The 15,382-nt window shown below is 52.6% G+C and overlaps 1 protein-coding gene across 1 annotated transcript; it reads right to left on the minus strand.

The window, feature by feature from the left end:
* Nucleotides 1–835: 835 nt before the first annotated feature.
* LOC311328708 (androglobin-like) lies at nt 836–14,905 on the minus strand (the record flags this gene model as incomplete). Its single annotated transcript, XM_084462639.1, has 11 exons — nt 836–980; nt 3,409–3,575; nt 4,099–4,286; nt 4,883–5,036; nt 5,374–5,505; nt 6,773–6,866; nt 9,883–10,005; nt 10,345–10,483; nt 10,871–11,353; nt 12,849–12,963; nt 14,773–14,905. Coding segments are annotated over 11 exons (1,873 nt in total), but the record flags the coding sequence as incomplete, so codon positions are not given.
* Between the last annotated feature and the right edge of the window lie 477 nt (nt 14,906–15,382).

Below are 15,382 nucleotides of genomic sequence, written 5' to 3' on the forward strand. Positions count from 1 at the left end.
GCTGGGCTGGTCGTGTGCTGGTCGTGTGCAGGCTGTGTGTCGGCTGTGTGTTGACTGTGTGTAGGTTGTGTGATGGTTGTGTGTTGGCTGTGTTGGTCGTGTGTTGGTTGTGTGTTGGTCATGTGTTAGCTGTGTGTTGGTCTTGTGATGGTTGTGTGTTGGTCATGTGTTAGTTGTGTGTTGGTCATGTGTTAGCTGTGTGTTGGTCATATGATGGTCGTATGTTGGTCGTGTGTTGGCTGTGTGTTGGCTGTGTGTTGGTCGTGTATTGGTCGTGTGTTGGCTGTGTGTTGGTCATGTATTGGTCGTGTGTTGGTCGTGCGTTGCCTGTGTGTTGGTCGTGTATTGGTCGTGTATTGGTCGTGTATTGGTCGTGTATTGGTCGTGTGTGTGTGTTGGTAGTTGGTCATTCGGTGTTTGCGAAGCTGATTGATGTGTTTTATTTTGCGTTCAAAGCTGTTGCTACTCTACTCTACGAAAACCTACTGACCTATTCACTACCAGCAGTCACTGCTGGGTATTAAGAGATGTGCATTTGTGTGTGTGTGTGTGTGTGTGTGTGTGCGCGTGTGTGTGTTTGAGGGGTAAAGCGATGTCAGGTAAATACTCAAATCATCACAGCTCCACTGACATATACAGATAACAACACCACTGATAACGACAGAACCACCCCCACGCAGCTGTGTGTGTGTGTGTGTGTGTGTGTGTGTGTGTGCGCGTGTGTGTGTGAGACAGACAGAGAGAGAGCAGAGGAGACTACAGAGGAGACTACACAGCAGGAGTGATAAGGATATCACAGACAGCCCGAAGGCGCGTCCCGTTCCAATTCTGATACCGTGGTCTCCGCCGGGGCCTGGGTCCGCCGAGATTGGTCGGTCGGAGGGGGCGTCGTTTCCCATTCCGCGCCCTCCCGCTGACCCCCGGCTCCGGGGGCGACGCCGGGGCCCTCCTGGACGCCGCCGGAGGGGGCTGGCCCGGCGCTATGAGGTCAGAAGGAGGGGGGAGAAGTTAGGGGCCGCCACAGCGCTGGAGGCGGAGGAGACAGATGCTTCTCTGGCTGACGGATGAGGGTGGCTGGGGAGACTGGATTAAGGGCTGCCTGTCAGGGCTCCAGTAGGGGCCTCCGAGGCAGAGCAGATGCACTCTGCCGCCAGCCGGGAAATCACTGCTGCATCGTGGGAACCGGTCCTGAGACGGAGAGATACTCCAGACCGCCAAGTTGTTATGCAGTCGACTCACCGGAACACAAAACACTAAATTGGGCCGAGCCCTTCTGAGAGATCTCCAAAGGAAGTCTGTGGATGCGCACTTAGTGGATACTGTGGGTTGGGGGAGACAGACAGGTGGGCAGACAGGCAGGTAGACAGACAGACTGATACACAGGGGAAGAAGGACAGACAGGCAGGTAGACAGACAGACAGGCAGGTAGACAGACAGACAGGCAGGTAGGCAGACAGACAGGCAGGTAGGCAGACAGGCAGGTAGACAGACAGACAGGCAGGTAGGCAGACAGACAGGCAGGCAGGCAGGTAGGCAGACAGGCAGGTAGGCAGACAGACAGACAGGCAGGTAGGCAGACAGACAGGCAGGCAGACAGACAGGCAGGTAGGCAGACAGGCAGGTAGACAGACAGGCAGGAAGGCAGACAGGCAGGTAGACAGACAGACAGGCAGGTAGACAGACAGGCAGGTAGACAGACAGACAGGCAGGTAGGCAGACATGCAGACTGACACACAGGGGAAGAAGGACAGACAGGCAGGTAGGCAGACAGGCAGGTAGACAGACAGACAGGCAGGTAGGTAGACAGACAGACAGGCAGGTAGGTAGACAGACAGGTAGGCAGACACACAGGGGAAGAAGGACAGACAGGCATGCTGGGGGCTTGACTATCAGCTCGGCTGGGAGCTGCCTGACAAGACTACTCGCCCATTCAGGGCATGTCTCTGGGCTGTCGGAAAACTGACTCTGGACTGTAGAACAATCTTCTCCATTGATTGGCAGAGGGAGGGAGGGAGGGAGGGAGGGAGGGAGGGAGGGAGGGAGGGAGGGAGGGAGGGAGAGTGAGATCGGAGGATGAGATAAATCTCTGGAGATGGAGAATACATAACTGACAATCCAAATATTCACACAGAAAAGGTCCTGAGCAAACCAAGCGAAGTCGGAAGCGGAAGAAGTCCAGTTCCACATGTGACTGGGTTATTATGCTGCACCTATTTTACTCCTATTGTTGCTGTTTTATCTTTTATGATTGTATTGTTTTTATTACTTTCTCTGTGATTTTATTGCACTGTTTTAATGATCACTGTAAAGCATCTTGAATTGCATTGACTTGCACGAAACTGTGCTATACACATAAAGCTGACTTGACTTGACTTGACTGGAGGTTTAGTCCTGATGTCTGCCAAGGTCATTTGTCAGTTTTTTTTTGACATTATGAAAGTGTAAATTGTAAGCTTTCAAATGATGGGCCATGCATTGAAATCTGCTAATAGTTGAAGAAGCTTCTGTGAATGTCGGTTCACCTGAAGTCACTAAGCAGAGAAAAGGGACTTTTTCAGAGCTGTTCACACTTCTCACAGGACATGGATTTTGATGACAAAATATGATAAATGTAGTGATCCTTAAACTGTTGTTTGTCATATTGAGTGGGTTCCTCGCAACTTCAATTTTCATAATATGAAAAAAAAAAGAAAACAGGAAAAAAACAAAATGTCCGCTATTTTGCCCTCGAGTGCATTTTGAGGATAGCAGTCATCAGGACCAAACCTCCAGTGGTGCTCTCATACAGGGAGGGGGGAGGGGGGGGTCAGGACCCACACTGAGACCATGAGGTACAAGCTAGTCTGACTCACCAGGGATGTAGGTTTTGGAGATAAGCCTTGTAATTGCGTTTATCACTGCCCAATCAGTGGCGACCGAGATTCTCCCGGCCAATCAGATGCAATCCAGAATCCTCCCCTCCTGCTATCTGCGCGTTACCGTTTTCAAAGTCCCCTTAAACAACAAGCCCCCCCCCCCCCACCCCCCATTCCAAGGACCTGTCTCCAGCGCTGACACAGCGTAAACAAAGTGTGGAGACAGGTCTGGCTGCATACAAACCAACACTACTTGTAGTCAAAAACTATGATTTACTATAATCAACGCAGCAAGGCAGACCAGTTGATGGGCAGCATGTTTCCTACGGGCTGGTACGGAATCCTCACACGGAAAATACAGGAACGGGTTGGTTTGTTTTGAGCGTTTGGGTCAGCTGGACGTTTGGAGGGCCGGAATTCTACTGCCAACGATTCTCCACAGGAAACCGAGAAGGATGACGCGAGTTGGCTCTGACCTCCTCTCCTCTCTCATCCCGGGGAAGTATGCGTGTGTGTGTGTGTGTGTGTGTGTGTGCGTGTGTGTGCGTCTCACCGTGGGTGGGCTGGAAGCGGAACACCGGGATGACCACGTGACCCTTCCCGACACTGCTGGCCACCTCCGCCTCATGGTCCAGGACGGAGAGGCGGAGGTGAACGTCCGGCTTGGACGTCTGGAACTGGACCGTGCCCACATGCTCCGCGGTGACCCTCACACAATACCTGTCCAGACCGTACACAGTGAGTTATCAGGTATAACAACAGGGAACATCCACAGCACGTACTGTATGTCTGCGTCAATGTAATACAGATATACTAGAACTAGAACCTGTCGCTCTGGCGAAGGCTTTCCGGCCGAAACGCGTCAACATTACCAACTGGCAAAAATAAATGGTGAATGAGATTTTCTGTCTCTGTGCTTCAATCAACGAGTGCTGCTCTGTCTGTCCTTGTTTCAAAGACAAGCCGTGTCATGATAGATGTCATGTTTGAGTCCAGAGCCGTATCCTACAAGGGGTTTTGAGAAGCGCGCCCTTCCTCAAACGCACTACAACCTGTTGTACTGCAGCCTTTTGAATTTCTGCCATTCAAGTTTATTTCAAGGTAGTAAAATAAATACAGTGTGAGCCAGCCATCAAGATTTATATCGAGATCGAGGTACCGATTAATCAAGAAAAAATCATGAAATGGTCAAAGTGGTTTAAGCTGCTGACGGATATAATTGGCCGGTGTTCCTCTCTCGTACCTGCAGATGACGTTCTTGTCGTTGGGGACGTAGTAGTCCCGGAACTCCTTCACGGAGAAGTTGCTGAGCGGCGCCTCGCGGGCCAGCTCGGGGAGGGGCCGGCGCGAGCCAATCAGACGCATCCTCCACCTGGCGCCGGAGAGGGGCGCGTCGGGGGTGTGGGCCTCGGCTACGAAGGTGTAGCCGTTCTGCGGGGAGGGGGGTGAGGCGCACGTACACACACAAAAACAACAACAAAAACAAACAATCATGCATGAATAATACCACTTATTTCAGATAAGGTAGTAAAACCAACCAAATTGTACTCTGTGTTTGGATACAGAAAGGTTGTGATTCTTTATGCCGGTCTCACACTACAGGATTTATGGGCCGATGTATCCCCGATTCAGCCCTCCTGACAATCTAAGGAGAAATCTGGTCGGTACCGATGCTCGGCCCAGATTATCTTGTAATGTGAGGGGTTTACAGATCCAACTATATCTCCGGATCGGCTCGCAGACCCATCGAGAATATCAAACACGTTTGATATTTTGACTTCTACTACTATACAAGAGACGGCAGTGGTTCGTTGCGGAGTTGCTCCCTTGGGCATGCTAATATCCCGGAGTGGATGAGCCAATATTTTCAAATCCTGTCGTGTGCGCATGTTTGAGATTCACGAGAAGAACATCTGTTAAGATTCTCCTCATGTGCGTGATGCAGCCCGATTTAGAAATCGGTTAGGATTTTAAATATCCTGTAGTGTGATCCCGGCATTAGACGCGTTCGCTCTCTGCTTCCACACCTGGTTGCGTTTGTAGACGAGGGGCGGGACCCTGTTGAAGACCCGGGGAAGCTCCTCCCCCGAGTCGTTGTCGATGACGTGGAGAAGACAGGAGGGGACTGGCGAGTACACCTTCGCCAGCAGCAGCATGTCCTCCGGCACTAAGAACACCTCTCTGGAACACACACAAACGCACACGCACACACACACACACACAGACACACACACACACACACACACACACACACACATACACACACACACAGACACACACACAGACACCATACCTGAACACCAGTACCCAGGAGAGACTGACTGGGTTGTGGGGCTGTGAGGTCTTGGGGCCCGGGGGGGGGGGGGTCCTACCTGAACACCAGTACCCAGGAGGCCCAGGGGAGGGGGGGGGGGGTCCTACCTGAACACCAGTACCCAGGAGGCCCAGGGGAGGGGGGGGGGGGGTCCTACCTGAACACCAGTACCCAGGAGGCCCAGGGGAGGGGGGGGGGTCCTACCTGAACACCAGTACCCAGGAGCCGGGCAGCTCCGGCAGGGGGACAGAGTAGTCGGCGTAGGTGATCCTGGACGCCTCGTCCTCATGACAGGGGTACAGCTCAGACGTCCTCTCCGAGTGGCTGAACACGTACCTGGAGGACAGCAGCGCAGCGACATGGGGTCGTTACTCAACATATATACCCAGAGGACATTGCCATTACTGAACATATACCTTGAGGACACAGGATCATTACTGAACATATACCTTGAGGACACAGGATCATTACTGAACATGTGCTGTACCTGGAGGACATGGGGTTGTTACTGAACATATAGCAGAAGGACAAGAGGACATTACTGAACAAATACCTGGAGGACCTCAATCAATCAATCAATCAATCAATCAATCAATCAATCAAAGCTTTATTTGTATAGCGCATTTCATACCCAGAGGCAACACAATGCGCTTTACATGGGATCAGTACTGAACACACCATGGCTCTCCGTCTCTCTGAATGGAGCAGCACTGCAGGCGTCCATTGATCAGATATCTGAATCGCACACACACTCACATGCACACACACACACGTATATACACACGCACACACACACGTATATACACACACATATACACATACACCCACACACACATATATACAGTACAGAAACACACATGTACACACACACGCATATACACACACAAACAGACAGCACCCCCCCCCCCATCCCCCCAACGCTCACACAGAAATCTTCCCACCAACACGCAAACACCCCCCCCCCCCCCCCCCCACACACACACACACACACTTCCCCAGGCGCCGGGTCACTCAGCAGACGCCGGCAGCCCATTGGAGCAGAGAGAGGCTAAAGAGCAGATGGCTCCGGCGGGGAGTCGCTGGAACGTGGCGTGGAAAGCTCCGCCCCCCCCCCCCCGCCACACACACGGATGCGGGCGACGCCCGGGACAAGGACACGTTCTGGGCGCTCAACGGGGGGAACCAGGCTAAATTAACTCCCTTCCTTGCCGTGCGAGGTGCGCGGTTGGTGCAACGGGGGGGTTGAGGGTTGAGATTTTTTGAAAGCTACTGATACACACACTGAAATCATTTCACCGAGTTTTATATTGAAAACCACAAATAAAATTTGCAGCACTATGCACTTTTTTTTTGCATAAACATTAAAATAATGTGTGTTGGAGACTGGCTAACTTTGGTTGATGCTGGACAGTACAGCGCCATTTTCAAAGCGTGGAAATCAAACACGGTTTTAATTATAATTTTATCACGATGAATTTAATCAAATTTTTATCACAGTTTATCATTATACCGGTTATCGTTACATCCCTAAAGAAGACATGTGGTGTGTGTGTGTGTGTGTGTGTGTGTGTGTGTGTGTGGTGCTCCCTTATCTATAATTTACCTTAGTAAGGACACAGCATGTTTCTCTGCATCAGATTCCACCCTGGCCCAAATCTCTTGAAGCGTCTTGGAGGCACTGAGATTTTCCTTTGTGCCTAGATGAAACACACACACACACACACACACACACACAAACACACAAATACACACACACACACACACACACACACACAAATACACACACACACCAGCTGAGTAACGTACTATAGCAGGCATCCATGAAACATTAACGACACCTTGAAGAGGCCAAGACAACACACAGTTATTATACTTGACCTACTTCAGAATAGGAAGGTTGGGAGATGGATGCATCTTTCATACATTTTGTGATGGAGTCAAAATAAAACGGACAAAATAAATGTTTGCACCTCACATCACCCTGACACACACCTCTCCACAACCATGGAGCCATTCGTGAAAGATTTAGTACTCTCTTGCCAGTCTGAGTGTTGTGTGAGTGTCTGCCTGTCTTCATTTGTGTGTATGTGTGTGTGTGTGTGTGTGTGTGTGTATGTGTTCGTGCATGCATGTCTGCCTGCCTGCCAGCCTGAATGGGTGATTGTGTGTGTGTGCGTGCGTGTGTGTGTGGAGTCTTGGCACAGCTCCTTGTAGTCGGTGTTTCTCATCAGGCATCTGCCAGGACACCCCCTCCCATCTCACGAGGACCTCCTCTCCAAATCGATATACAGCTATTATGGCCGAAGCTGGGAGGTCACGCTCACATCATTTTCCACACTATAACTATGGACGACGTGGTCTCGCGTGTGCGTGCGCGCGTGTCTGTGCGCGTGTGCGTGCACGTGTGGACGACCGTACATCTGTCCCTGCTGCTTACGGGGCCAATTGGACCAGAGGGCCGTCCCGGGGGGCTCAGAACTGGCTCGTTGTATCTGTATCTCAGAGTGTGTGTGAGAGACTTGGAGTTGGGAGCGTGATGAATGCATTTAAAGTCCAATTAGTCATTTGTAATTAGTCAGACGTGGCGCTTTGCCGCGGCTAAACGACTGCGTTTGAAGAATCGAGGGTCACACAACGATATCAGAGCAGCTTGTTATGGGTGATAACATGCGTTAATGGAGTCCATTGTGCGGTGAAATGGATAAATAGCTGGATATTCTGTCAGGGGGGCCCGGCTCTCCGGCAGGCGTGGCTGCTTGTGTCGGTGGCGCTCCTGGACAGAGCGCGGCGGCGTTCTGACAGGGATGGGCAGGACACAGTCGCCCCCCCCCAGCCCGGAAAATAAACACAGCAGTAGCCTGTCCATGAATCTCTCTCTAACTCCCACAATGCACCCTACCACTAGATGGGCCCGGAGGAGTCCGGAGGGTCTGACCCCAAGGAAGATGGACGTGCTGTTTTCAGAATGGGAGTTGTTAATTACTCCCTCTCTCTCTCTTTCTCTCTTTCTTGCTTTCTTTCTCACTCTCTCTCTCTCTATCTCCCTCTCTCTCATTCTCGCTTCCTTTCTCTCTCTTCCCTTTTCTCTCTCTCTTAACCCCCCCCCCCCTCTCTCTCTCTCTCTCTCTCTCTCACTCCATCCCCCCTTTCTCCCTCATTCACTTGTTGTAAACCCCTGGTGATGTTTGTTTGTGTGTGTGTGTGTGTGTGTGTTCTCTTGTTGTAAACCTGGGTGTGTTTTTGTGTATGTTCTCTTGTTGTAAGGCTGGTGATCTTTGTGTGTGTGTGTAGGTGTGTCCCTTTGTGTGTGTGTGCCTGTGTGTGTGTGTGCGTGCGTGTGTGCCTGTGTGTGTGTCTGTGTGTGTGTGACTGTGTGTGTGCGTGCGTGTGTGTGTGTGCCTGTATGTGTGTGCCTGTGTGTGTGCGTGTGCGTGTGTGTGCCTGTGTGTGTGTGCGTGCGTGTGTGCCTGTGTGTGTGTGCGTACGTGTGTGCCTGTGTGTGTGCGTGTGTGTGTGTGCCTGTGTGTGTGTGTGTGTGTTCTCGAGTTCCCCCACCCCCTCGCCTGTCAGGGTGTATTAGCGAGAGTGACAGCATCATCGATAAGTCTCCGAGCCTCTCTCTGCCCAGAGGCCCTAAGATACTCCACGGACAGGAGTGTGTGTGTGTGTGTGTGTGTGTGTGTGTGTGTGTGTGTGTGTGTGTGTGTGTGTGTGTGTGTGTGTGTGTGTGTGTGTGTGCGTGTGTGTGCGTGTGTGTGTGTGCGTGCGTGTCCAGGGGGGAGTAGATTGTATCTCACACCAGTGTGGGGGCAGTGATACTATCTGAATTTCAGGCTGTATTGAGTGCAGTCGGCACACATTTGCAGTATAATCCTATGTCAAGCATTATATCTTAATTTCCTCTATGTGTATCTCTGTGTGTGTGTGTATCTGTGTGTGTGTGTCATTAACACAAATTCATGATTAATGAAGTTATAGATTGAATGTATTATTTTATATGGCCATACGGATGGATCAGTAGTTTGACGTGTGAGTGTGTGTGTGTGTGTTTGTGCGTGCGTGTGTGTGTGTGCGTGCATGTGTGTGAGGGGAGTATGCGGCGACGAATAAAGGCAAATTTATACTTGGAGAGACAACCGCTGTGAGACACATTTTTCGGCTTATCGACGCAATTTAGATCGTCTCACAGGCTTGGCGCGCACCTCCAGAAATTTCTAGCGGCTCACACCGCGCCATTAAGCCTCAGGGCTCCGATTGGTTGACCGGCCCACGGGAGCACCGCCACGAAACGATCCGCTGACATTTCCGAATGTGTTCTGTCGCCGTGTGTATCTGCGGGTCGGTCAACCGACGTTTGGGGCCGAACGCAAAACTGATAACGCTAATGAGGCAATCTCACAGCAGAGGCTTTCTCTGGGTGAGAAACTGAGGTGAACAAAACAGGAGGCGGACAGAGCGCACCTGTGTCCAGATTCTACGTTGCCATGGACACGGGACCCTTGGCGAACTGTTTTTTTTTTTGCTTCCCTCCGGAAAATGTAGGGGTAGGATCTCCGCCCATCCCCCCCTTTCGCTCTCTGTAAAGCGCGTTGTGTTGCCTCCGTGTATGAACAACAAAGTTTGATGTGATTTGATTTGTGAGCGAGCCGATCTATTGAGTGTAAATGCGCAGAGCCGTCTTATGGAGTATGAACCGGGCTTGACCCTTTTTACCTGGTCTGTTGGCACTGAGGACCTGGCGCACCAGTTGACCCTTGAAGCCGGCCTGGAGGACCCTGGCCGCCTGGACCTCCTGCTCGGTGAACTGCCTGTCGGCCCAGCCCTCTGGGAGCGCCGCTGCACAACACACACACACACACGCACACACACACGCACACACACACACACACACACACACACACACACACGCACACACACGTTTATGTTGCAAACTTTTGGGGACATTGCATTGACTTACCTTCATTTCATATCCCCTTACCCTAACCCAAAGCCTAACCCAACCCCAACCCTCACCCCAAAACCTAATTGGGGACACCAATTGTGTCCCCATTTTCACATGCTGTCCCCAATCAACTGGTTTCATGTCCACGTGTCCCCAAATGTGACCTAGGTCAGGAACACACACACACACACGAGCATACACACACATCAGACCAGTGATGGATGGGTGCGTACGTGTGGGCGCGGGGCCGCGGGCCTCGCCGGGGCAGAGGCCGGGGTCGTTGGCGAGAGCCTGGACAGAGAACAGCTCCTCTGCTGTCAGCCGGCGGCCGAGCACCTGGCAGGCCATGGAGCACAGCGCCTCATTAAACACCTGCACACACACACACACACACACACACACACACACACACACACACACAGGAGCAGCACACAGGGGAGGCCAAGGTCAGAGAGGGCAGTGTGTGTGTGTGTGTCTGCCTGTCTGCCTGGAGGTGTGATTGTGTGTGTGTGTGTGTTTGTGTGTGTCTGCCAGCTTACCATTATGTGTGTGCGTGTGTGTGTGTGTCTGTGTGTGTGTGTGATTGTGTGTGATTGTGTGTGCATGTGTATATGTGTGTGTGTGTGTGTGTGTGTGTGCATGTGTGTGTGTGTGTTTGTGTGCGTGTGTGTGTGTGTGCTTGTGTGTGTGTGTATGTGTGATTGTGTGCTTGTGTGTGTGTGTGTGTGTGTGTGTGTGTGTGTGTGTGTAGTCTCCTACCCTCCGGTGGTCCCGGAGCCCCGCGGGGGTGGCGGTGCTGAGCTGGGCGGGGGGCAGGGGGCAGAGGGCCTCCTGCAGGGCCCTGGGGGTGGCGGTGCTGAGCTGGGCGGGGGGCAGGGGGCAGAGGGCCTCCTGCAGGGCCCTGGGGGTGGCGGTGCTGAGCTGGGCGGGGGGCAGGGGGCAGAGGGCCTCCTGCAGGGCCCTGGGGGTGGCGGTGCTGAGCTGGGCGGGGGTCAGGGGGCAGAGGGCCTCCTGCAGGGCCCTGGGGGTGGCGGTGCTGAGCTGGGCGGGGGGCAGGGGGCAGAGGGCCTCCTGCAGGGCCCTGGGGGTGGCGGTGCTGAGCTGGGCGGGGGGCAGGGGGCAGAGGGCCTCCTGCAGGGCCCTCGTGGCGGCCGGGAGCCCCTGCTGGTCAGTGAAGGAGCTGACCACCCTGGCCAGGGCCCGGTGGATCAGCATGGCCTGCTCACAGAAACGCACGCTCTCCTGGACCGGACCAGCAGCCAGGCCATGTGTGTGAGTACAGTAACAAAACATTGTCTTTTTAAACTTTCCTCTTAATATTTCAATTAAAACCGTTTTTTTTTATTATTATTATTAAAAAAGACCAAATGCAGTTAAATAGTTGAAACAATTGTAGGATGGTCTGATGTCACGGCTACAGATGCAGACAGGGACGTGCCGCGCCGGCCGCGTTAGTTTATATAACAATGTTTTCGATTTGTTGACGGGGACGGGGGGGGGGGGGGCGATTTGTCGACTGAACGATTATCCTAGCGGCCGTTATCGCCGGCGGCCGTTCTGTGATTCTCCAGAACCTACAGATGGCCAGCACGGCCCTGGATGCAGATCAGAGCTGCGTTCAGATTCAGCGAACAGAGGCGAACGTTTGTGGCGAATATTCTTTTATTTGAACAGTTACATTTGAAGAGAGAGCCCTTCTGTGATAGACAACGGCTAGAACAACCTAATTTAATGTTAGAAGTAAAAGGGCCTCCGGTATTCAATTCATTCATTCAATCATAGAATTCACATTTCCCTCAGTCCAGCGCCCAATTTGTTCATTGCAAATTATCTTTTCAGTCCGTTTGCTGAAGTTTGCAGACGTTCACGGACTAGTAAAACGAGATCTGACACCAGCTGGCCCTCATACTGTCACATCCATGCATGTCTGCTTATTCCCTGTACCCTCATAAGGACACAGTGTACTAAACACACTTGCTCACTTGCTGCTACCAACTGTAGGACCTAACCAATCACAGTGCTCCACACTTAGATATCAACTGTAGGACCTAACCAATCACAGTGCTCCACACTTAGATATCAACTGTAGGACCTAACCAATCACAGTGCTCCACACTCAGATATCAACTGTCCTCAGTCGCATCTATGATATCTGACATCTGACTCATAATGAGATACCTAAGTCACGTTTTATATTTATGATCTAACTATCTCTCTCCCTCTCTCTCTCTCCCCCCTCTCTCTCTCTCCCTCTCTCTCTCCCCCCTCTCTCTGATATTTACAATATCCATTATTTGCATGCATCATAGATTCATGAGCTTTTCCCATTGTTCTGGTTTTAGCGATTCCCTGGTGCATGTAGCTACTGTACCATAACAACTCACCTCCCTGCCTCTCCCTTCCTCTCTTTCTCTGCCCCTATTTCCCCCTCTCTCTCTCTCTCTCTCTGTGTCTCTCTCTCTCTCTCTCTCCATTCCTTCCTCTCTTTGCGTATCATGACCGGCGTGAACTCTCTGTGACGGAGTTTTTAGTTTTTTTTAATTGAACACAATTTAATACGTACAATGTTTTCGGTCGTCTGACCTTCAGTTGCCCCTATCGGAGTGATTTATTGCGAGGTGAAGAAGGAAGGCGGCGTGCGGGGTTCCGCATGGCCGCCACGTGGATGCAAGAGGGCTCCCTCCCGCCCCCCCCACGCGCCCCCACCACCCCCCACGCGCCCCCATCCCCCCTTCACCTTGTCGAGGTGCGGCATGATGGCGTCCTCGTCCCCGAAGACGAAGGGTGCCATGCTGTACAGGTGGACGTGGGAGCCCAGCGGCGCCCTCGCGTGGACGCACAGGACATGACGCCTGGGGCAGGAGAGAGAGAGAGAGAGGGGGGGGGTAAAGAGAGAGAGAAAAGGGAAGAGAGAGAGAGAGAGAAAGGAAGCGAGAATGAGAGAGAGAGAGAGAGAGAGAAAGCTCCAAGAGACAGAGGGGGGGGTAGAGAGAGAGAGAGAAAGGAAGCGAGAATGAGAGAGAGAGAGAGAGAGAGAGAGAGAAAGCTCCAAGAGACAGAGGGGGGGGTAGAGAGAGAGAGAGAGAGAGAGAGAGTGAGAAAGAAAGCAAGAAAGAGACAAAAAGAGAGAGTGAGAGAGAGAGAGAGAGAGAGAGAGAGAGAGAGAGAGAGAGAGAGAGAGAGAAGGAGTAATTAACTCCCATTCTGAAAACAGCATGTCCATCTTCCTTGGGGTCAGACCCTCCGGACTCCTCCGGGCCCAGAGACACGCAGTCTGGGGGGGGGGGGTGGGGTCGGCCCTGTACACGCCTGGCAGACACACAGTCTGATGAGGGGGGGGGGGGTCTGATGAGGGGTGGGGGTCTGTACACGCCTGGCAGATGAGACCAGGGCTCCACACACCCATTCCATTTCCATAATTTAACCATCACAGCCAGACTAGAGATGGATGACCTCAGCCTGGCTGTTAGGATGGAGACGCAGTGGACTAATGGAGAGAGAGAGAGGGAGAGAGGGGGGGAGGGGAGAGAGAGGGGGGGGGAGGAGGGAGAGAGGGGGGGGGGGAGAGAGGGAGAGAGAGGGGGGGGAGAGAGAGGGAGAGAGAGGGAGAGGGGGGGGAGAGGGAGAGAGAGGGGGGGAGGGAGAGGGGGGGGAGAGAGAGAGGGAGAGGAGGGAGAGAGGCGAGAGAGGGGGGGGGGGGGGGGGAGAGAGAGGGGGGGGGGGAGAGGGAGAGGGGGGAGAGAGAGAGAGAGAGAGAGAAAGCAGAATGACCAGGACCAGGGTTCACACTCTGAGTCAAATTCCCAGACTTTTCCCTGACTTTCCCTGACTACAAGGCTGCGTTTCCCTGGTCTGTGATGAGCGGAGAAACCGCTGATGAGCGGGAAGAGGATGAATGGGCGCTGAGAAATCAAGTAACCATAACAACCGCTCACACAATACAGAAAACGTGTGAAATAACCCGTTTAAGAAAAATACTGCATGGAAAATATTACATTTTGATAAATGGCAACTAAAATGTGAACATGCCACGAATCTGGAATAGACCCTTTAAAATACCAGGATATTCCAGAAATTCCATGACCATGGGAACCCTGTAGGGCCGAAACATCAAATGAGAAGAAAAACCACCAAAGAAGAAGAGCAACAGAGAAGAGAACAGGAAGGAGAGAGAACAGGAAGGAGGGAGAACAGGAAGGAGAGAGAACAGGAAGGAGAGAGAACAGGAAGGAGAGAGAACAGGAAGGAGAGAGAACAGGAAGGAGAGAGAACAGGAAGGAGAGAGAACAGGAAGCAGAGAGAACAGGAAGGAGAGAGAACAGGAAGGAGAGAGAACAGCAGGCGACAGAATACCGGCCCACGTACCCCGGCGCGGGCGAGAGGTTGAGACGGAGTTCACCGTCCGCGCGCCCGCCTTATTTCCTGTTCACCCCTCCCCTCCGCAGGGGGGGGGGGGGGGGTTCTACGGGCGTAACAATCATGCGGAGCGGGCCGGCGGTCTCTGCGGTAAACGCCGCGCTGTGTCCCTCCGCCTGACCTCGGTATCTAGGCCCCCTCCGCTTCTAGGCCAGGAGCCATTAATAGACAGTGGGACGGTGGTGGGGGGGGGAGCTTCTCTGCTCACAGCCTCACAGGCTGACGGGGGGATACTGTATCCGTACTGTAACCGCTGCCCGTCTGGGGGGTTCGGCCCGGTGCGACAGAGACGTCGCTGGCGGGGGTATTGATCAGGCGCGAGGCTGAGGGCTGAGGGGCTGTTGCCGGGCAGGCCGCAGACAAAGGGGGATTTATGGCCTGAAATAGGATGTGGGAGCCGAGGTCTGGGAAAGGAACCACAGCTCCAGGACTTTCCCGTTTTAGGTTTCTGGCCCGACAAGAAGGTTATAGTCTGAGTGGTTTCATAAGACACCATACCTCTGCTTTTGCATCGCTAATGTCAGGCCAGTGGTGTAGTGGAGGATATACAGAGAAGACCCACGTCTTTATCCATGGACCCACAGTAGACCCACAGTAGACCCACGTCTTTACCCATGGACCCACAGTAGACCCACTTCTTTATCCATGGACCCACAGTAGACCCACTTCTTTATCCATAGACCCACAGTAGACCCACTTCTTTATCCATGGACCCACAGTAGACCCACTTCTTTATCCATGGACCCACAGTAGACCCACTTCTTTATCCATGGACCCACAGTAGACCCACTTCTTTAAACATCACTAATGTAAAAACTGTGACATTTCTGCTACAGTATACCCACTTGTTTAGTC

Source organism: Borostomias antarcticus, assembly GCF_949987555.1.
Source record: "Borostomias antarcticus genome assembly, contig: scaffold_887, whole genome shotgun sequence".
Lineage (NCBI taxonomy): Eukaryota > Metazoa > Chordata > Actinopteri > Stomiiformes > Stomiidae > Borostomias > Borostomias antarcticus.